This window comes from Pectinophora gossypiella, chromosome 10 (assembly GCF_024362695.1).
Source record: "Pectinophora gossypiella chromosome 10, ilPecGoss1.1, whole genome shotgun sequence".
NCBI classification, from domain to species: domain Eukaryota; kingdom Metazoa; phylum Arthropoda; class Insecta; order Lepidoptera; family Gelechiidae; genus Pectinophora; species Pectinophora gossypiella.
This window is the reverse complement of record NC_065413.1, coordinates 963545-987812: the sequence shown is the minus strand read 5'-3', so window position 1 is coordinate 987812 and position 24268 is coordinate 963545. Positions and strand designations below refer to the sequence as shown.

The 24268-nt window shown below is 37.8% G+C and overlaps 1 protein-coding gene across 1 annotated transcript in view; it reads right to left on the bottom strand.

Annotated features, from left to right (window-relative positions):
* The window catches only part of LOC126370267 (homeotic protein labial-like), a 40378-nt gene extending 16646 nt beyond the window's left edge, over positions 1-23732 (bottom strand). The window contains exon 1 of the mRNA XM_050015090.1: positions 22745-23732. Within this exon, the coding sequence (XP_049871047.1) occupies positions 22745-23354 (610 nt within the window). The 5' untranslated portion in view covers positions 23355-23732. The remainder of the gene's footprint in view (positions 1-22744) is intronic.
* Between the last annotated feature and the right edge of the window lie 536 nt (positions 23733-24268).

Here is a 24268-nt window from a genome sequence, read left to right as displayed (position 1 = left end):
ACCTAGTACACGACCCAATTGAATTCAGTTATCTACAATTCGACTGAACTTTGCTTGGCTGTCAAATACGTTCTTCCCTGGTTTATTTTTTATTTGTAAGGTGGTATGACTCTACTATACGAAACGTTTTAGCATCCTAAAATGTTTTCAGAAAATATTATTCCTCAGTCAACTTAGTCACAAATGTGATTTCAGTGAACTCTTTAAACACAACACAATTTAATTTCAAGTGGTGATAAGAAAAAATAATTTTGTTTTCCACGTTTTCACGATAAGTGTAGATTATTGAACAAGGCCACAGATAAAATCTACTAGCAAAATTTATTTCTGAAGAGAACTTACCAAAATCTCGAAAGGAAATCTTTTCGATTCAAAAGATAAGAAAAATACATGTTACAATTGATAAATGTTACTGTTATCTGTAAGTATTCGGATAACTATGTAATAAATATAAGTAAATGGTGTACTTTCATCCGGCCAAGTACTTAATGCCATTTGCGGCAAATCTACAATTAAAAAAAGTGTATTTTCTTTTGTAAAAGCCCTAAATCTAAAATTATGCACTTGAATATCGGCGCTGTTCTATATTTAAACGACTTCAAGGAGGTGTTTTATACCACTGTTTGTATGTATTTCTTTTTTTTTCTGCCTATTTTAGGACTCTGGGCTTGTCGTGGGAGCAAGCATCAGAGACTGCAAAAGATCGCGAGGAATGGAAATCTGTTCATCCCAACAGGGGACAAAAGGATTACTTAGCAGAAAAAGAGATTTTAGTATTTACAAAGAGTTTCTAGACATGTTCCTACATTGTAGCAACGTGATGGAGTATATGATCCATACCTTTTCCGGTTGTTTGAGGTATGTAATGCTATATTCAAAAATGCTAGAACATCACGTGTATATTTTTTTGCTTTAAATTCATATCAATTATAAATAAATGATTTGCTATAAATCGCAATCAAAATATTTTATTGAGCATAACAACATTTATGTACATGTATAAAACATGTATATAAGGAATAATACCACGTAAAGAACGGCAACTCTCCGCTCCCCACCAGCGGCTGAGCTATGTTAACCTCACCCCCTTCGGTCTTACTTTAGCCTTCAATCGTATGGGCGTCAGACATCACACACACAGACGCGCGTGTACCATAACGTCAATGTGTGGTGTCTGTGTAAAACGAGGTGTTGAAGTGTCCGGGGTGTGGTAACAGAGCCTTTGTCAAAAATCGAAAAGGAAAATGTCGTATTATTATGAAAGTATAGAGATGATCATAATTGGCAGCTTATTGCTACAGTAGCAAATCCGTTCAGGTGACTTTTGAGCTCAGGAAGGCATTTAAAAACTCTACAATTGCTTCTTTTGACAAGATAAAAAATTACCTACCTAGTCGTCTGATTTAAAAAAAAAAACAATTAATAATAATTTATTTTTGATTTAGGTTTGTGTAAAATAAATCAGCCTGTGTATATCCGTTATCAGTACGTTGGTGTGTTTGAAATCACTGCCTTACGTGTATGTGAGTAGATAGCGAATTCGGGAAATACCTAACAAGAATATCGGCCATAATTCCAGATATCAAAAACTACGTAAGAAAATAAAAATGGTATTAAGCACTCATATTTACATTATAGAATTTACCATGATATATCTCACGACTATATTCTAATTGGGTTGTTAGAGGTACTTACATCCATCGCAAGATGAACTAAGTACCCACAACTCACCGAGCTTTCTGTTAGACCAACGTGATAGGCGGTGAGCCGTATTGCCGTCTGTAAAGTTGAGCCAATCACGAAATAGAAGAAAGAGGTTGGAAGGACCAAGTGAACACGAAACGCGCGCCATAAAAGTCTTCTTCTATCGTGTGGGTTGTGAGGTGGAGTACCAACCTCATCAACCCTGGTATCAGGGTTACTATTGAGCCGCCAACGGCCCCTGACATGGCTCACGTAACGGCTACTTACTTATATCAGTAAGTAGTAACCGGGACCAACGGCTTAACGTGTCTTCCGAAGCACTGATAATCTTACTTTCGGACAATATGGTGATCAGCCAGTAATGTCCTAAACAAACTAGGGAGCACAAAGTGATTTAACAAGCAACAACCAGCCATACAAGTATGAGCAAATAATTCATACTTCAATTTTGCACTCCACTCGTCCACAAACCTTGCTACGCACAGAGCTTCGCGATAGTATATTAAAAGGTCGTTTTGTGTATTGTAACGAGCAGAGCAAAAATTTGATAGGTATCGACTATGGTGCAAGGAGATACCTCCTTATCACAGGAAAGCTAAAAATCTTAGTATGATCGGCTATTTATCAAAAAAATACTTTTGTATGCAGTATTTTATTAAAAGTACCTAAAGATAAAATTGCAGCCTATCACATAAAATATACATTGCCGGTAACGTGGCTATGGCATTTGAGAAGCAGTAGAGCTATTGTCTCGTGTGTATTGTGAGTTATTGTCCGACGATCTGGTGAAGGTCGCGGGAAGCCGCTGGATGCGGGCAGCGCAGGACCGATCGTCGTGGAGATCCTTGGGGGAGGCCTATGCCCAGCAGTGGGCGTCGTACGGCTGATGATGAGAGCTATTGTAGTTATCTGTTTGCAGGAGTAGGCAGTAGTAAAAGAGAGTGGAGTAGAACCGGCCCAAGAGGTGCTCATACAAAATACGCGTAGGGTCTTTCTAGGGCCTTTCCAACCTTTTTCTTTTATTCCGTGGAGCTAATTGTCTTAGTGAAAATTGCAGTTAAGACAAAATAATAACCTTGGTCCGGTACTGGGGTTTGAACTGGCACTCCTCGTTTGAGAAGCAAGCTAGTCAACCACAGGACCACAGTGGCTACTAATTAACAACCAGGCATAACCACGGTCGCGCCACCATGGTGTTCTAGTGAGATAGGGTCCTTCTTCTTCTTCTATTGTGTGGATTGTGAGGTGGATTAACAACTTCATCAACCCCAGTGTCCGGGTTATTATTGAGCTGCCAAAGGCCCCTGTCATGTAACGACTACTTACTTACATCAGTAAGTAATAACCGGGACCAACGGCTTAACGTGCTTTCCGAAGCACGGATAATCTTACTTTTTTGGACAATCAGGTGATCAGCTTGTAATGTCCTAACCAAACTAGGGATCACAAAGTGATTTTTGTGATATGTCCCCACCGGGATTCGAACCCGGGACCTCCGGATCGTGAGTCCAACGCTCAACCGCTGGATTACGGAGTCCGTTAGGGTCCTTATCACAACGCAATACATAAATCTACGGCAATGCTTTTACGTTTATTATCATTAGAGAAATTTCACCAAGAAATCGTATAAAACATGACAGATCAAAGTCTTCAGTGATCAATTGAAGTCTTTCATAATTACAATACGAAGGATATCAGAATTTATATCATGATTTCGGTAAATCGTAGACTAGTGATAAGATGTTTATTTTAAAAGTAACGATTGATTTTGTGTGGTTACTTTATTACAATGCAATATTTTAGTTCGTGACGCAATCAAATGTCCTTCTTTGTTTGCTTGTTATAATATGCGCACATGCTCGCTAAGTGCGAGGATCTTTCCCAACAAGATTGGTTATATAACCCACATGTGAGTATATATGACCGACGGAGAAGCAGTGGCTGTAACAGAAATTGGCTGGATCGCATCATAAGTACTTACATACTATGACAATGTTTTTACGTTCTACCCGCTGAAAAGCTATAAAATAGAATAAGAATATACTTTATTGCGCTTAACAACTAGAAATGGACGTTTACAAGGGTGGACTTATCTCTAAGAGAGATCTCTTCCAGCCAACCCAGAAGTAGTATTAGAGTAACTGCGGAAGAATAAAAAGAGGTGCAATATATTAAATACATTATAATAATTATATCTACATATAAAACCGTTTAAAAATATATATATATACACAAACATATGCCTAAGCCTCTATAAATATATACACATATAAAATATACTATACCATACTATACTATACTATAAAATAGCTGTATTGTATTGCAAGTTGTCTTCTGGTAACATATGGTTCTATCTACCCTGATAGGATTAGGCTAGTTTCCGACTAGATACAATCAAATCAAATCAGTCAAATCAGATAGTTTCACTAAACGTCAAAACACGAAAACTACTATGTTTGTATGCGAAACCACACTGTTATATCATAGAAAGTTATGAAATTTCGGACTTATTATTACGTTTCTCATGATTCATAAATAATAAAATTCATAATTTAAATATGTATATAAAAAAGTATATGTTTTTCGTCTGTTTTAGTTAGTTTGTTTTTAGCCTGGCTAGACCAACACGTATCGGAAATAGCTTCGGACAAACATTTGCACCATACAAACGAAGCCTGGTAGCACAGAATACAGTTAATCATGGCTAATCAATCATCTTTATCACCAAGTAATTCGGTGATAAGACATTATCAGCGTTGAGATAACATCTTCCATGTAAAGGGAACATTTTTCTTAAATTACAACGTAATTTACTTAAAGTGCTATCTGGTTAGGTTTATCGAGGAGAACCTTCCATGTTGATGGATGATTGTTCTCTAGGTGGAGACGGGTGTGGCAGTGAGCGTCAATGTTGAGATAGTGGTGAAGAGGTTCAAGGTAAGGGCTTCAACTGTGACAGTTCATATATTTATTAAAAATGTAAGTTTAAAAGCTAAAACCCGACTGCGGAAAAATCACACTTAATAACTGAAGAAACAAGGATAAGAATCAAATTTTATTGCTAACTATTGGTAATTATGAATATTACGAATACGGGCAAAAGGAAATGGCTCAGTTTGTGCTGTGATGGAGCCATGCTATGGCGCCATCCAGCGCTGGTTTTCAGTCAGTTCCTCTTCCTGGGATATTATGCGGAAGTAATTGTTAACGAGGGCTAGAGGACATTAAATAGAAATATACAGCAGCTTTAGGTAAAAAACAATAATTTCAAAAGACAATCAAATAAAATTAGAAGAAACACGACATATTCTCTTCTATATTCTGAAATTCTTCCAAATAGTGTTATTGAGATGATACCAGTGGTCGCTTGACATGGTAAGCAAACTCTTAGGACAGGTTGGAGAGCGCGCCACATTGAATTTAGCATAACGCCACAGCCTATAACCACTGGACAAGTGACACCTCGTTTGTTAAATTCAGACAGGTGGTTTAGAAGTTAGGTTGGAACAAACGTGCATACACATATACTTACATACATATTGCGGTCAAACACATAACATAAACAAGTAAAATTTAAATAATTTGTCCAAATAAAATCAATAAACAAAACAACATAGCATGACGTATATCCCCGAAAGAGTAGGTAGAGGTGTGTATTATATTACTTACCTAATTAGCTTTTTAAGTTTTCAAATCTCTTTTTTTATTGCATTTTTATCTTCTTCTTTGTCGTCATGTGCCATATAAAATGTAACCTTTTTATTGTTTTCTATTACTTACTTTTGTTGATTCTAAATTGTACATTAATATGTTATAAGGTGTTACGGGTGCGGTGTTCCTATTGCGCAGGCGTGTTAAAACTCTTTGTTGTAATCTACATTAAGAACACCAATGTTTTTATATTGACTTATGTATGTACTTTTGTCTTTTGTCTTAGCAAAAACTGTCACTATGAAATGAACGTATTTACCACTACGACCTATATTTTCTCTGCTATAACTAGTTATGGTATACCGTATACCGATCTATTATATCGGTATTTATATCCATTTGTCCGGCCAAGTACTTAATGCCATCAGTGACAAACCAACACCAACAAGTCAAAAAAGGGTTTTACCGGATTATTTTAGTCAAACTTGTGAAGAGAAAATGTATTAAATCGAAAACGGACTTGAACCCGCAGCTCTTCAAGGGTTCTAGACCCGCCCGAGTCAGATTGTTTTTTTTCGATTTAAATTTTGTCTTTGTGAGTTTGCATAATTCAAATTCAAAACTTTTATTTCGTTACTTTTTTAACTCTCGTAATTATTAGTAAAAAACTTATGAACTATGTTAGCACGGGTAAATGATATAAAAACGAAAATCATACAGAAAATCGTGTTCATCGTTTTGTAAATTAAAATACTACTCTAAACCTTTTTTAAACGCGAATATATAGAGAAGAAACATCCACTCCACGCCTTTCAAATATTTTTTCTGTCAACTTCGACCAGTCCTTATCAAACGCCATCCAAACACGACTATCATAGAGACGTTAGGTTTAATTGATTTATTGTGTGTTGACGGGGTCCGGAAACTCAGGTATATGTATGTTTGTATGGGTGTATGTATGTATGTGTATGGACCGTTCTTGACGTGTCAAATGATGGATGAACCAGCTGCGATATAGCCCATTGTTGGGACACCGTTACATCTGATTTGCTACTGGTTTTGAGGGTAATGAGCGACGGTATAAGACTGTTGTAAGAGAATAATAGGCCTAAAGAATGGAAACTTGGGTTTTGATAGGTTATCTTGATGGCGATTGTTTTTCGTAGTTGATTGGAGCCGTGGTAACCCAGTTGGTAGAACGCTTGAGTCCCACTTTGAGGTCGCAGGTTCGAATCCAGCACGTGCCTGAACAAATGATTTCAATGTTTACGAATTCATGTTTGGATCATAAATGACGCGTACCCAGCGTTGAAGAAAAAATCGTGAGGAATTCCACACCAGAAGGGTCATAAATATAAAATTATTTGATAAAACCCTTATACGAGTAATTGTTACTTAAAATAAATGCAATAATAAATATAAAAATTTAAATATAAAGCAACGCAAGCGATTAAAAAAAAATATACAATTAAACACATTTAATTAAACGTGTTTTTTTCGTAAATATAATTAAGTATAGGTATGATTTGACAATTAATAAAGTTTAACACGTATCGCAAAACAAAATGGCCACGATGCCTGCAGACACCTAGTTTTATTTTAAGTTATAACCTTCATTTTCTTATGCTCTGAAAAGGAAAGGGACGGATTATTGACAATTGTTAATTTTAAAATAAAATCCGGTCGAATAAAATAGGCATCTCGCTGATATGCAACTCGTTTGACATCTGTCTTCTTAAATATAAAATGTAGGGAGGTTTTTTTGTTAATTTCTGCCTAAAATTGACGTGTATTTCATAAATTTTATGCCCGTGGATTACCCGTCCCTTTTCTTTTTCGTCGGATAAGAAAATGACAGATATAAGTAACATAAACATAAGTAACCTAAGATAAAATTAGGTGGTGTGTACGGTCACGAGCAGTAATACGTATACACTTTGGTACAATGTCACATTAACTTTTTTGACAAATTGAACTAAGTCTCACTAAATGTCAAATTTGTCAGTGCGACAGAGTCCTAAAGTGGGTACATTATATTGCTCATGACTGTACTGGATTCAGCACCATTGTACATCATCATCATCAGCCCATTAACGTCCCCACTGCTGGGGCACGGGCCTTCCCTATGGATGGATAGGGAGATCGGGCCTTGAACCATCACGCGGGCCCAGCGCGGATTGATGGTTATTAACGACTGCTAATGCAGCCGGGACCAACGGCTTAACGTGCCTTCCGAAGCACGGAGGAGCTCGAGAGGAAAACTTTTTTTTTTGGTCACCCATCCTATGACCGGCCTTTGCGAAAGTTGCTTAACTTCAACAATCGCAGACCGAGCGCGTTAACCGCTGCGCCACCGAGCTCCTCAACCAATGTACAGTTAAACATAATTTAAATATGACTCTAAACATGATTAACCATTTGGTAAAACTCACTTTAAAAATGTTTCATCAATAACAACACTAAAGTAACAGCTTCCGAGACATTTAGCCCACATGGTTAATGAAGGAGATATAAGCGCATTCCTCCCATTGTTTTGCGGCGCCCATAGATACGCCCGACGGACAGATTAGCCGATATATTAATACTGAGCGTGGGAGTATCGCCGGCAGAGTATCAGTTTAACATTAATGTTGAAATCATTAACCGCACTATTAAGAATATACAGTTAGTGACATCGTAACGATTACTGAGGGGGATGATTCAGACCATGATTATAATTTACCTAATATCAAGTGGAATTTAATGTATTTTTTTGTGTATTTTCAAATTATTTTCAGATCTATACTTTTGCGATGGAAAATTCCACTTGATATTAACTCAGTATTTCTTACGATGTCACTTGCACTCTGTACCTACATACAAGTAGATATACAAGTAGATAGTGTGTTAGTGACATCGTAACAAATACTAAGGGGATAATTCAGACCATGATTCTGAGTTAATATCAAGTGCATTTTCTTGTCGGAAAATTCATGAAAATTTTAGTGTTTTATTAAAATATTTTCCGTTCCATATTTTTGCGACGGAAAATTCCACTTGATATCAACTCAGAATCATGGCCTGAATCATCCCTCAAAGTTTTTGTTACGGTGTCACTACACTAACAACCTGTAGGTATGAGTCAATATGTATGAACTTTGAAAACGTTATACAGAGTTTAGACACTGTGTATCACCGGCTTGCCTCTCAAACGGGAAACGCCGATTCTATTCCAGGAACCAGATTTGCACCAATGACTTATTAAAATACTCTTAAGTGCAGTTTTCACTAACACAGTTGGCTTGGCCATTATAGACGGCGATATGTACCATTTTTTATATGACCACAATTACATTCACTGGCATATGCGGCAAATTTAATAGTTACAATGCATAAAAATAGTTTACAATGTGAGTAACAACTAGATTCAAAGCTAGGATAGTAAACTTTCTTACGTTTGGTTAGTAGTAGTTAAATGCTAAAAATCTAGTTGATTATCTACTCAGCCCTCGGCGGAGGGGTAGGCGCTTGACGCGCTCCCATGGGCGCTGGGCCCCAAAGGAGGAAGACCGTTGGGTTTTAGTGGGTATAGCGGGTGGCGACACCCGGGGAGTGCCACATAACCACGTCCCCCCCCCCCCCGGGCGGCGTGGTATGCGTAACGCATTTCCCAACGTTAAAAAAAAAGTTGATTATCTACTCCGTAACAAAAAAAGAATATCCTATAAGGCTTCCGTTTTCTTTTTGATGTTCGGAACCTTAAAAAAGAAAGAAAAGAGTTGTGATTGCACAGTTTACATAGTAAAATAGGCAAATATTGCGAGTTATTGAGGACAGATGAGGCAAGATGATTGAACACTTAATAAGACACGACGAATTTATTAAAACATCATAGAAGGGGAGTTACAAGGAAAGAGAGGAAGAGGAAGACTAAGAAGAGCTTATATGGAACAGACTAAAGAGAAGGTGTCGTGTTTTGTAAGGAAGTGAAAGAATTGGCTTTTGATAGACAAGAATGGAGAATGCTACACCGACATGAGCGTGGCTCTTAAATTAATGATGTTTAGTGTATATAGTAGTAGTGTATGATTACCACGTGTTCAGCGGTAAAGGAAAACATCGTGAGGAAACCCACATTCCTGAGAAATGCATTTTTAGAGATATGTGACCCTTCGCGGGTTGGAAGGTCAGACAGGCAGTCGCTTCTGTAAAAAACCGGACCTGTCAAATCTTAAGGTTAGGTAACCCGGATCCTGTAAATAAAACGGGATAATGCTAGGGAGATGAGCGAACATAGTAACTATTATTTGTAGCCTGTATGCCGTTAACCTTCTGTTTTATTTTTACTATAGCTAAGTAGCTAAGCTAAGCATCTTTATGTTACTTAAGTGATAAGCGCACATTCTGCTGTCAATCGCGGACGTATCTCGTCACCACCCACGGAAGGATTACTTAGACATACTTACTTTTGTTTCCTAATAACTTAATAGCTATTAGTATGAGACTAATACAAAGAGGAGTAGCTGTTTTTGATTGGCTTATAAATAATTGGTTAATCATCTGAATTAAGTTGGTAGGATCAATATATAGAACACATAATGTTGGTTGATTGGGTGGTGGTTGGTTGGTTGTTAGTTGGTTGATAATGACGCATATAGGGTGATATTAATAAACTGATCTCAGCCGAGACTGCCCTCAAGATCATACTCAAGTCCCTGTTTTTATAAAAGAACTAAGGAGTGGAATTCTTTGCCGTCTTCTGTACTTCCGAATGCATATAACCCGAGTGCTTTCAAGGCCAGAGTGAACAGGCACCTTCTGGGCAAGCTCGCTCCATCTTAGGCTTCGTCAATGCCTTCGGGCAAGTCTGGTGGCAAGAGCAAACCCATCAAAGGTAAAAAAAAACTGTCGCGGTTACTACTTACTGATGTAAGTAAGTAGTCGTTATATGAGCCATGTCAGGGGCCTTTGGAATAGTAACCCTGACACCAGGGTTGATGTGGTTGGTACTCCACCTCCACCACACATAACCAATGTATACATCAGATACAAATTAATATAAGAGATCAATATACTTAAAGTTACAATATTAGATAACATTGACATCACAAAGACTATAAAAAAACAAAGGTCACACAATTTACAAACACACCCCACAAAAAAAAAACATTACAAAATAAAAATAAAATAAAAAACAAATAACCCTCACGATAGAAGAAGAAGAATGTATAGCAACTTAATAGAAATGCTTAAGTTATTTTATACGCAAATGTAACCGTGAAAGGATAATTTCTGGCTTTCAGCCTGAAGGGATGGTGGAGTGGTCTATGGTGGACGATGGTGGACGGTCATTATGGGTGAGTGGTCAGCTGCAAGTCACCGTCACCTGCATTAGCTGAGAAATGGTGGTATAATGGTCAAGCGATGGCGACTAGCGGTGGTGATTAAAAAAATGTAAAGGCGCAAAGTTCCTTATTGAAAAGTTATGCTCTATTAGCGAACGAAATGAAAGATGACCAACTCAGTATTAACGTATAATAAAGAGTAGAAGATCACAAAAATAATAATGTAAAAAACCTAACTTACACCCCCGTTGCTATGCGCCATATAATCAACAACACCTAGGCAACGGGGGTTGCCAGATCTGACGCCAACATGCTCCTTTTCAGGAAAACCTATGAATCATTATCATATAGATTTACTCCATCTTAGGCCTCGATTTACTCTATTTACTTTTTACGGTACTACCGTAGATTGAACACCAGCGCTCAAAAAGTGGGACGCAAAGTTACTGTTAATATAGCTGTAGTACGTTGACAGTACTTTACCTCAGTGCGTGATTAGGCGTCGAACTGGCTAAACGAGGAAGTGTGTGGTAAAAACTTGCAAAAATAGAAGCTCAAAGCGAAAAAAAGAATTGAATGTATATACCGCTGTACGAATGTTAGCTAAACAAGCGCCAAGTTTTCGACGCATTTTTGTATCAAACGGTAGTGGTAAATCAATGCCCTAACATTATCCCGTTTTTTACAGGGTCCGCTTACCTAACCTGAAGATTTGACAGGTCCGATTTTTTACAGAAACGACTCAGGCAGTCGTTCTGACATTACAACCCGCGAAGGGAAACCGAGCCCAATACAGCTCACTTCCGGAAATGCATTTCTCGGGAAAGTTTTTTTCTTTTTTTTGACGTGACTTATTGTAGATTTGCCGCAGATGGCATTAATACATGGCCGGAACCGGGAATGTGTGAAATCTTATGAATATTATTAAAAAAATTAAAAACTAATGCAGTAGGTACTATTATTAGTTGTAAATTGTATTATTAGTTAGTACTAAGTTCTACCAAGGACATAGATACTAAGTATAAATTGTGTTGTAAGTATGAATTTTTATTTATTACACAAGTGGAATTCCGTATGTCTCAGCCTATCCCGACGGGAAATAGGCGTGATCTTGTGTGCATATTTCCTATGTTTGTGTATTGTTGAATAATTTATTGGGTTTCTTGGTCGTAAGTATTTTAGTTTGTATTGTGCCGTCCTTATTAGATTTTTTGTTTTCTTTATTTGCTTGTAACTTAACCCAGAGTTCAAAATGTTAGGTCTTAAACCGATTAGGGCACCGCACTCCGAGCGACTCACGAGACGACAGAGGCACTAGTGTTGTGCCGTGTGACCAGAAGCGGGACAACACTACGGGACAAGCGCTAACACCATATTTGGTCCCGTCCATACATTTTAGACTTAGTACCGATGCTCTTCTTAACCGACTTCGAAAAGAAGAGTATGTAACATTGTTGGAATTGCACAATTTTCGTATAAATGTTAGTCGATGTGCTTCTAAACAATGTGGCTTTCATTTTAAACCTTCAAAACCTGTCGAATAAAAAAAATATACGGTCGAATTGAGAACCTCCTCCTTTTTTGAAGTCGGTAAAAAGTGAAAAATTATGTTTTTGTCGAATACAATGTTAGAATCTAAATTCTGAAGTCAAGTATCATTGTCTGTGTAAAATGATTCCCTGTAGACTGCAATTTGCTGCTGTAATTTGCAATTATAATTTCAACGTTTATAAATGTACGCAATAAAAATCTTTATTTTTACGTAAATGATAGAAAAAGAAGGGTCTAAGCGAAGGTGGTGGGGTGTTAAAAAGGCCACATATAAATAATTCATCTAAAACGAAAATTACGATTCGACATTTGCGCATTTAAAAGTAAGTGCGTAAGGTCAACAAATGTCAAATAGCAATATTGCTTAAGTACTTATTTATTTATTCCCCTGATGCCGCGCAGCAGCGGTATCAGTACTGGTTGGAGGCCGAGGAAATGGATTCTGGTAGGGCTCTAGCTAGAACATCACCGATTGAGAAATTGGTCGGTGTACTGCGGAACGGAAAGCGATTGGGGCAACCACCGTTCTACACGCCCTATCTATGGAGTATTGAAGGCGATTACTCCACCGACAAGAGCGCAGCTCTTAAATAAAGAGAGAGAGAGAGAGATTTATTTATTCACAATTTACATAGACATTACAGGCAATCCCAATTCGACTATGTAATGCTATAACAACTAAGTCTGTGAATTTCGTTAACGAACACGTAAATAGATCGATGTCAGTATGGAGTTCTTAGATGAATTGCAACAATGTGGCCTTCCTAACCCGCAAGTAAGCCACGGCAGGTATTGCGCGGTGCCTAGGTGACCTGCGAGTTAAGATCCCAGAAAAACAAGACGCAAATCGGGACAGGTGACAACACTAGGGGCGACCGAGGGCGACCGGGGGCGACTATCGCGATCAGCACGCGACCCGCCACCGCTTTCCGATATTCGGTGTCCTGGTAATGACCCCGGTTCTTGTTCCATATCAATAAAACTGCCGTTAAAATTGTATAAGCGACGGAATATTTTGGGGTGACATTAAGTAAAGGAATACAGATCAAATTATGACGCAAAGATGACGAAACATTGTATGCATAACATTATGTGTGTAATGCATTTTTATATTTTTGAGGATAGGTAAGTATCCTAGGATAGGTAGGAGTCCTAGTACATACATACATACATAAACTCACGCCTATTTCCCACCGGGGTAAGCAGAGACCATAGAATTCCATTTGCTTCGATCCTGATACTTCTCTTGCTTCCTCCATAGAGTCCTAGTACGGCTTTGTAATAGACTACTCTGGGCGCTATCCCACTCGCGTCGGACAGAGTACTGCGGGGCGGAAGGCAAGAGGGAACTATTTTTCCCTAAAAAAGTATCATGGAGAATGCTACAACGACAAGAGCGTGGCTCTTAAATTAGTGATGATGATGTAAGTATATATAACACATAAGCTCCCGATTATATCCCAATTGGGGTATTCAGAGATACTTCCATCGGAAGATGAACTAAGTAGCCACACCTCATCGAACTTTCTGTTAGACCAACGTGATAGGTGGTATCGCCGTGGAGCCAACTGTGTTAGTGAAAGTAAGTAAGTAAGTAAAATCTTTATTTCCTCTACAAATAATAAAACACATGGATACATAAATACATACAAAAATACAATATTTGTAGAGGCTGGAGCCTAAACTAGGATACCCTGTGTTTTAGGACTCCAGGCCTCCACCCCCAAAAAGTCATGGTCAAGAAAAAATAATAAAATATAAAAAAAAAATAAAGTTTTTTTTAAATTGTTAGACTAAATCATAAAATATTTCAAATCTATAAATGCTTGTATGTGTATGTGTGTGTGTGCGTTCGTGCGTGTGTGTGTGTGTGTGTGTGTGTGTGTGTGTGTGTGTGTGTGTGTGTGTGTGTGTGTGTGTGTGTGTGTGCGCGTGTATGCGTGCGTGTGTGCGTCTCATTTCTATTTAATTATGTCTAATAGATTCTCTGTTTCGTCATAATTAAAATTCTGTAACCATACAGCTACTGATTTTTTACATTGGTAAATGTTTAATGGGTAAATATATAGTGAAAACTGCACTTAAGATAAATTAATAACTTATTGGCGCAAGTCCAGCACCGGGGTTGGAGCCGGCGCTCCCCGATGGAGAAGCACGCTGGTGAAGCACAGGACCAGAGTGACGTTTAGATAAGTACGTGGGTAGGTATAACGCAAGCACTCACATAGCCACCTTCCGAATACATCCCGCTTAAGGACGGTACTGACAAGTATCACTGACGTAATATACGATCGCGACGACCCGATTACTCTAGCCATAGAGGCGGCCAATCAGCTCGCGACACCAAACACTTCAGAACCCCGATACCGACCCCGCCGGCGTGGTCGACGATTTCCCTCATTCAGCGCTTATCGCTATCGACCCACTAGGGTCGATTAATCCTTTCAATATTCTTCCTCTCAGACGACGCCCTGAGCCGAGGATCGCGCCCAACTGGCACCCTCAGGCCTGTTGTCTTAAACGTTGTACCGGGTGAGAGCCTTCAGCGCTCCCCATTTGTCTGGCCAAGTAGTTAATGCCATCTGCGGCAAATCTACAATAAGTCACGCAAAAAAAAATCACACAGCCACACACAAATACACACACTCATATATACACATACATACACAAACACAATTAACATACAAAGTGCATGTTTATTTGTTCTTATCTAACCACAGTTTATTGTCAAATAAATTCAGTTTTACAATGCTCTGCCTCAACTGACGTTATAAAAGATGTAATTGCTGAATACTGCTCCCTGAAGTACAGGTCTCCTAGTTCAGGTAGCAGGGTTATACTTCTGTAGAATTTGTGTGTCCTAGCTATAGTATCCAATGTTGTGTCGATCTTTTTCTATGACAATAAACATTTTTTATTATTTTATTAACCACCAATCCGCAATGGGCCCGCGTGGTGGTTTAAGGCCCGATCTCCCTATCCATCCATAGGGAAGGCCCGTGCCCCAGCAGTGGGGACTTTAATGGTCTGGTGATGTGATTATTTTATTATCTATGTAAGATTTTATACGTGTCCTACTCAGATTTTCCATTAATTTGTTTACAAATTACTCTATCGCAAAAATACTCTTCGGTAGACAAGTGCGTCATGTGACAAGTTTTCATCTTAAATCACGTAATAATCTCGAAAGCTCACCAGTCTTGGTCGTCACCGCCGATACCGATCGATCACAATACAAGGTTACTTCATGATAAACTTTTTTAAATCCGTGGTCAGTGATTTGACGTCATAAACGTGATTCGTGGTTGCAAATATTATCGATTTCTATAAATAGGATTTGTTTTATTTTTGAGCTGACTTAGAATGTCACAGATATCTTTAGCTACGAGCAGATAAAATGAGAACTACTCAGTGCTATCACCTGGTACGTACTAGTTACGAACCAAACGGAATCGAGCGACATTGAAAACTCAAAACTTCTGACAATTCTGTATCGCGGTGTCACTTTGACAGGCAAGCGAACCTCAAACGTTGATTTCTGTATAAGTTAAGAGGGAGCTACTTCTGAGACCGTAATAGTCCTCTAGACTCAGGGTATTGTACTCAGAGCGCGCTGTCTCGGAGGACATTTCGCCAGAGAGAAGTATCCTAGAGCATCGACATCATAAGATATTAAAATAATATTATTCACAAAAAGAAAAGAATGTTATCTTTGTAAATTAATATTGTTACTTATATGTAAAGTTATTACTTAGGTAAGTCGTTCCAACAGCGGCATATTTTTGTGCAAAAGTCACGACTGGTTTACACTTACAAAGTATGTCGGAATTTAAACTCCGATATGAATAATGTATAAGTGAAGTAATGACATAAAAGAGAGAGACTAAATAGAGAGAGAGAGAAATAAATCTTGATTTGACAAAATTATTTAAAATATCTGTACAGAAAAGAATCCAACACGGGCCCCAAATGTTCTTTTCGAAATGATAACTAGAGATATTCTACTACTACCACTCTACATAGAGATATTTCTATACTATCTTATATCGTCTTTGCTTTGACAACCCTACCCTAGTAAGAAAGTCTTCGGGAATCTTCCAGATCAGCTCACAGACACTCAAGCGCAAAATGTCAATGCAAAGATGTCCTACCAACATAAAGTTCCAGTCAAACCCATTTTCCAATCATTGAAGCGACTCTAGGAATTCCTCTTTAAGGATCATATTTGTCAAGGGATCAGTTCGGTAACGGTAAATGTTACTTTGTTGGTTTGACGCAGGTTTGTAAGAGACATCTTTGAGACGGAATAGATAACATCAGGATTCGTTTGACAGGCTGAATGTGTGGTCGCCTCTGCCTCGATATGCAGACTGTTTGAGAATTGCATTTTTCGATGACGTCATCGGATTTTGCGTTCTTATCTGAATATTTTTTTATTATAGCTAAGTTTTTTGTTTTTTTTTTTATTATAATAGGCAATACTTATGCGTATAGTTAGAATTGCGAATAACCTCTTTAAACGATTTATTCTGAATAGTTTGTCATTGGCTGAGTATACAAAAGACCCTTAACTAGGTACCTACATGGCAAATGGCGGCCTTATCGCTTGAGTATCATACACACATTGCTTATCCATTGCTCTATTATCGACTCATTCTCGTTAAGATATTACTTGTTAATTATTTATTTTATTAGTATAGGTATGTATATCAGAGTTGTCCGCGAGAACTAAAATAGGTATGGTCTGCGTATGAATTCAAACTTGGAATGAATTTCACGATTATTTACAATAAAAGTTCCGATTAAGGTAAGTAATTTTAGATTGAAACAGATTATTTTGTAAACTTGTGGTCCCTGCCAATAAAAAATATAACCGAGTGGTACCTAATAAAAAAAACTTATATTTTAGGTAAGAAACAGTATGATCTAATGATATTTTTTACAACTGACTGTAACCTATGAACTTAGTTTTATTTTCTTCATATCTAATGCTATAGGTATTGATTTATACCATATTTTATGTAAGTATAGTTGTATCACTAGTGGCATGTCTAATTACCATATGAGCCGGTTCAGTATAGTAGATAGTAGCCAGTCACAAGCCACACAAAGTCAGTGGTTTACAAGAATCTGTCTCCCTCCTGTAATATTGTCTGTGAACAGCAAGTCACGGTGACTCGTGTGAGAATGTCGGACCAATAAAACTGAATTAGCTTGACACACTGTAATTCTGTGTTGGGCATTTAATTTATTGTAAACGGCCTTATAATGGATTTAGGTACTATTAAACAGACCGACCAGTTCAGTACAATTATTGACTTAATATATTATTTCAATAAGATAACATTTTACAATCGTCTCAATGCGCGGTAAGAATTAGATCTGTCAAAGTACGTACGTAAGCTGGTGTCGTGACATTCTTCTTCTTCTCTCGTGTGGGTTATGAGGTGGATTACCAACATCATCAACCCTGGTGTCAGGGTTACTATTGAGCCGCCACAGGCCCCTGACATGACTCATGTAACGACTACTTACATCAGTAAGTAGTAACCGGGAACAACGGCTTAACGTGCCTTCCGAAGCACGGACCATCTTACTTTCGGACAATCAGATGATCAGCCTGTTGTGACGTTCATTAGCATAGTGACATATCAGTCGATATTAGGTCGATCGATTCTTTTCTATCTAAAAGTACCGACATACGTTGAACGTTTTGTGAACAGAAAACTTTGTTATTGTAAAGATTATTTTCAAATTAATTCATCAGAGAATAAACACAGTTGATGGCTCACCTCCTATCACGTTGGTCTAACAGAAAACTCAGGTAAAGCGTGGGTACTCAAATCATCTTGCGATGGATGTATCTCTGTTAAGCTCTATTGGAAATACGTATACAGTTACATAATACGTAATTTAATTTTTGACGTTCAAAAAGCACTACCTATGTAAGCCAATTTGGAAGAATAAATATTATTTTAATTTTTTTGTTATGAAGTTTATTCTATGAATAGACACAAACTATAATCACCATATGCGATTTAAAATAATTTTAATAATTTTTATTTTTTTATTTTTTTTTGTGATTATAAATAGACTTAAAATAAATATTTATTTTCACAAATAATACTTAAAACAAATGATTTGTTATACTTTGTAACCAGTTTAATTTGTTTCTAGGTTTACTATGTAGGTTCTATAACGTTTGCTTCAAAGTTAATGAGAATGTGTAAATTTCTTATTAAGCATCGTTAACTTACGCTTGCCATAAAGTGTTACTTTGTTAGTAGCCTTGAGAAACAAGTGAAATGTTTTAATGTGACTAGAATGGTAAACTGATGGAATTGTAGCCTTGCTTGATTACATAAGCAGCCTATAACGTCCCACTGCTGGGCACATGCCTCCCCTCAATCATCCGGAGATGATTCTGATTTGATATCAATTGGAATTTTACGTCGCAAAATTCAAAATTACTTTCAGTTTCATACTTTTGTGACGAAAAATTCTACAACTCAAAGTTTTCGATACGATGTTACTAACATCCTGTATATGGATATAGTCCCGAGCTTTATGTACTTATGTTTTTTTTAAATGTTTTAGAAGTAAGGTATATTTCCACAAAAAACCTGAGATATGGATTTAGAAGCAGTTTGCGTGTGATTACCAAAACAAACAGACATGGCGTGGCGTGGCGTGGCGCGGATTAGAGACGTGTGGCGGCGTGGCGTTGCGTGTTCCACAGATCAAGATCTTTTAGCCGCTGCTTTGAATATCGCCCTACTTGCTGCAAGGGCCTAATTCTATCCTGCCATTTTAAATGTGGGTAAAGTCATTCTGCAGTCGATATGGGCATGTGATATCTGAACTAGGGAACGCAAATTCGAGATCCCGCGGAATTAGAAATATCAATCCCGCGAGATCCCGAAAATTTCGGTTCATAAAAAGATGTTAAGTTAGGATGGCTGAAAACGTTGAATATTACTTATTTGTGATAGTGAGCTTAATTAAAATAAAATAATTTTTGAAAAAACATTATTAACATTTTAGTTCCTAGTACAATAAAAAAAATGTTAAAAAATAAAAAGTACAAATACATAAAAATCATAAAATAGAAATTAAAATTAAAAATCAAGATTAAAATTAACATCACAATCAAAAATTAATTAATAATTCTTCTTCTTATCGTGTGGGTTGTGAGGTGAATTACCAACCTCATCAACCCTGGTGTCAGGGTTACTATTGAGCCGCCAAAGGCCCCTGACATGACTCATGTAACGACTACTTACTTACATCAGTAAGTAGTAACCGGGACCAACGGCTTAACGTGCCTTCCGAAGCACGGATCATCTTACTTTCGGACAATCAGGTGATCAGCCTGTAATGTCCTAACCAAACTAGGGATCACAAAGTGATTTTTGTGATATGTCCCCACCGGGATTCGAACCCGGGGCCTCCGGATCGTGAGTCCAACGCTCAACCACTGGACCACAGAGGCCGTTAAAAAATTAATAATTAATTTATAATTATCTATTGATCTTTGGTAAAACAGGGTTTCTCTAAGGTTTAAGATGTAAAATTCATGAGATTAGCAGCATGAACAGCAATTTGTGATTGAAGGAGTCGTGGGAATGCCCGAAAGATACTTATAAAGACATTAGCTAGGGATGTACCGTGTGGGTTGAGAGTTATCGATGGTTGTAAAAAATGCCGGTAAATTACCGAATCTTTTTTGCACGTTAGGTTTTGTTGGAGTTAATTTAAATGGAGTACTTCTAAATGGCATGTGTAAGTATTCTCTAATTTTATTAAAATCTCATTATGTAATCCAAAATGATTTGGAGGTGTAGGTCACTTTATGTTTATCATGTCCAGAGGTGGTTTATTGTTGTACCATTTGTGAGATAATTCACACAAATCTAGTTCTTTAAATCGATACTTAAATATGGAAGATAAACTCTATCGTAGAATACCTTCAGCTGATTGTCTTCCCAGTCATGTCGTAAAATCCGACATAGTCCTTTATACCGTGCTGATAAGTCACCATAAGGTTTATCATATTCATTTTAAGGCTTCTTATCAACTGTGGCTGCAAGTTGTCTTTGATTACTTGTGACTCTGCCCACCCCATTAGGATTATCCATTAGGATCACCCCATTATATGCCGAGGCTCACGTGGATAACTTTTATGCCATAGTGCGAAAGAGGGTGGCCTCGTTGTGGCATAGGACGCGGAATAGCACCAACGGTCTCCTGGAGGTTGTAGCCGGGCGGGTCGATGGCCCTGTGCTTAAACCAGTGTTTAAGCAACATGGATCAACCGACCCAGTGGTCGGTATCCATGTTGTTGGGCCTCGCGCACGTTTAAACGGAACAATTTTCTTTTTTAATTCTTTTTAATAATTCTTGATTTTATTCCTAATTTTGATTCTAATTTAATATTATAATATATTTGATTATGATTTTAATTTTAATTTTATTTTTGATTGTGATGTTCATTTTATTTTAATCTTGATTTTAATTTCTAGTTTATAATTTTTATGTAGTTGTACTTTTTATTTTTTAACAATTTTTTTATTGTTTATTATTATTTATTTTTTCTATGGACGTTATTATGGTCTGAAAATAAATTATTTGAATTTGAATTAGAGATTACGGGCGAGGGTTTAAATATATGTGTGTAAGATATTGACTTTAATTTGTTAAAACTATTCAAGTTAACAATTCTTTTCCTCATGTATAATTACCTATACGCAACTAAGTGGTGCCGGCGGCCGCCGCGTGAGTCCTTATCTGCGCTCACGATCTTCTGTAGCTGTGGGGAACAGCCAACAGTCGATAAAAATATTTTTACCACCGACAACACTCGTTTGTGGTGATTTGGTTTAATAGGTTTGAGGTGTGAATCAATTTCGGGATTTGTAAACGGCCGTGTATTGGCGAAACGATTGGCGGTTTGAGATAATTGGTTTACCGAGTTATATTGTTGTGGTTTTATTTGATTTTCTTGTTTGTTTGAATGCAGATAACTTGCGGGTAAAGAAAAATAGATTAATAATAATAATAATAAATTCTTAATAATAAATTAAATAAAGGATGGTGGTAAGTAGGAAGTGTTTATGGTCCGAGTTACAGTAACTTTATTGTAAGGACTTTACTAGGTACTTATTTGCAAAAATGTAAAAGCTAAGAATTGGTAGTATAAGCAGAGGAAATTAATATAGCCAAATAAATTATTTATTGCTTAAAAGTAAGTTATTTAATTTTTTTTCAACACAACTAAATGACATTACCTCGTAATATATAACAAGACCTAATTATATGTATAATTAGCATTCTTCTCCGTATCCTAGATCGCCTAGATAACGTCCGTCAAGTAACTTTCATCTTCGACGATTACCTCTGTTTTATCTGCGCTACGATCGTACCCCAGCGGCCGCAGCACGACTGTACCCGTCAAATTATTTGCTCGTTACGTCAGCATGAGTGACACAGGTCGGAGTCGCAACCTTTGACATGGGCTGTACAGCCTCCTGTCCGTCACAACACTTGCTAACTTGACGCCTGACACTAGTTGAGACATTGACATCATTAGAATGTTATTTGTTAAGGAGAAACAATTAGGTGTCCGAAAAGACCTCTATTTTGTAAAGTAGGCCTAGTTTTCTAACAAGTAGCAATGTTAAATCTTTTTTATTAACTAGCTATGAACGGAGTTTTATATTTAAAAATTAAAAGGACTGGTATAAGTAGATTGGCTTAAAGTTCCTGCAAAGTTTCCGAATAAGATATATTACCTATAGTGAAGAATGTAAATCGCACAATAGAAATAGGTAGAAATTCAGATTTAGAACTGAGTAACCATTTAAAATTCTTGCACATCGGACTGGACGAAAAAGTAAAATTAAAGTGTAAAGTGATTTGCGTTTAGATTGACTCAATGAGAAAGATTTTTATTATATTGCATCATGTAATAAGTAAATGGGAGTTTTAGAAGAAACATGACCTTAAAGTTTAATAGGGTACCTATATGAGTAATAACTACCGACCTATCTGGAAGAGGACTGTAAAAAGTAATTGTTTTAGTAATCGTAATGTTTTGATAGATCGTTCGTTGTGTTTTATGCTTGTACAAAATCAATTTATGGACGTAAACATTGTAGTTGCCTCTACTATGTTTATGTTTTGATTATAGTTTTTATTAAGCGTCGTTAGATGTGAATTTGCGATAAATTAAGCAGTAAACCACTTGCGTGTATAATGTATAATAGACGCAACGTGTATTTTAAAAGTAGTGTTTTTTAATAATAACGGTTTCGTTGTGATTAATAATTATTTATAATTTATTACTTCATAAGTTCCTATTAGTGATTTAATTTTATAGGGTTTTATTTATAACCAAAACTTGAGCGTAACAATTGATATGGGTCAGGAGAAATTTAACATGGTTTAAAAAATACAGATAACCAATTATGATAGCTTGCATTTAAGTAATTGATACAGATAGTGTAGGTACTCACCCGCTGGTTTAGGCACATTCCTCTTCACCTGCATCCATTTGTACGTTGGCACCGCGGCATGTTGTGGGTGGGTTTGGTGACCAGATGGCAGGTGGTGACCACCTCCGCACTCCTCGCGGGGGAACCCGTCCCGCAACCCAGAGAACTCCTCCTTAGGCTGGTAGTGCTCAAACTCCGCGCACGGTAGCGGCGAACCAGCGTGGTTATACTGCATCGTCGACTCATCCACAAAATGCATATTATATTTCGTCTCCAAATAATGATTGTCCAACTTATGCTCATGCATATGCATTTCTTCATGTCTAGGTACGTCGTCTCTATGCTTAAAAGGTTCTGCGTGAGCAGGCAACGTGTGTAACGGATAGTTTTGCTGAAGCTCCCCATAGTCCAAGTTTGTGTAACACAACCCCGTGTCTGTGCTTATGACTGGCGCTGGCGGTTCGTGTGTCGGCTGTCCGTGGATCAGCGGCTCGTAATAGTGCGTGGGAGGCTCGTAGTAGCCCTCGTGGTAGCCCTCGTAAGGAGGCTGGTAAGCGGCGCCCTGCTGGTAGTACTCAGCGCTGTAACCGTTCTGCTGGTTGTTGTACATTCCGACGTCCATAGTCATCATGTTTGTCACGATCACCGGTCTATCGATAACAACCGTTCACATCACACACATCACTACGTAGCGTCCCGGGATTCGCAGCGTTCGGTATTCGTTTGTGCTAGTGCGGTGCCGCGCGGTATCGATCGCACGCCCGCGCGCCCGCTGGACCGCCGAGCACTGATCGCGGCCGCACGCACGGCAACATTTTTCCCAACCACACCTAAAAACTTTAAAAAGTCTATCCCTTTCTAGCGCACTGAAAATCTTACCGGACAACAGAGATAACCTTATCTTTAATAATAACGAGACAAGTTTCTGATAAGGGAGTAAGAAACGTGATTTTTAATGGAAAGAACGTTATCCGTTTACGGTGGATAATTTTATTGTAAAAGTATCTTTGACGACAAAAATACGACTGAGCTTGTGTCATAGTGAGGGGCAGGTAGCGGGTTTTGTGGAAACTTTTTGTTGGGTATGGGCGGAGCTAGCGGAGCGGGCGGAGCTTTGGGGATCGGGTCCACCAATGGGCTTGGTTTGTAAGTCGCTGTGCGTCGTATTGGCCATTGCGAGATAATAGTGCGAATCTGGGAGGCTGGATGTGGCGGATATTTTTTATTTACTCCGTGCGAATGGTCCTCAGCTGTCCGTTTCCGCGGAATGCTTCAATTTATCCGCTGACATAAATCGATTTCAAGGTGCGAACAGCTATTTTTTTCATTCCTTTCTCCCCATGTTTCTTGCGATGGCAGCTGTCGACTACTTTGTCCTTTTTGAAAGCTTTATGTGGATCTTTTTCTCGGTAGCCATGTTTTTTTCCTACCCTATGTATTAGGTACTTTATGTTCAGTTGTTGCATGGTTTATGTAGTTTACCTACATAGAGTTTCTATAAAGTATAACTGCTGAAAAAACTTATAAAAAATCTTGTCAATCGCC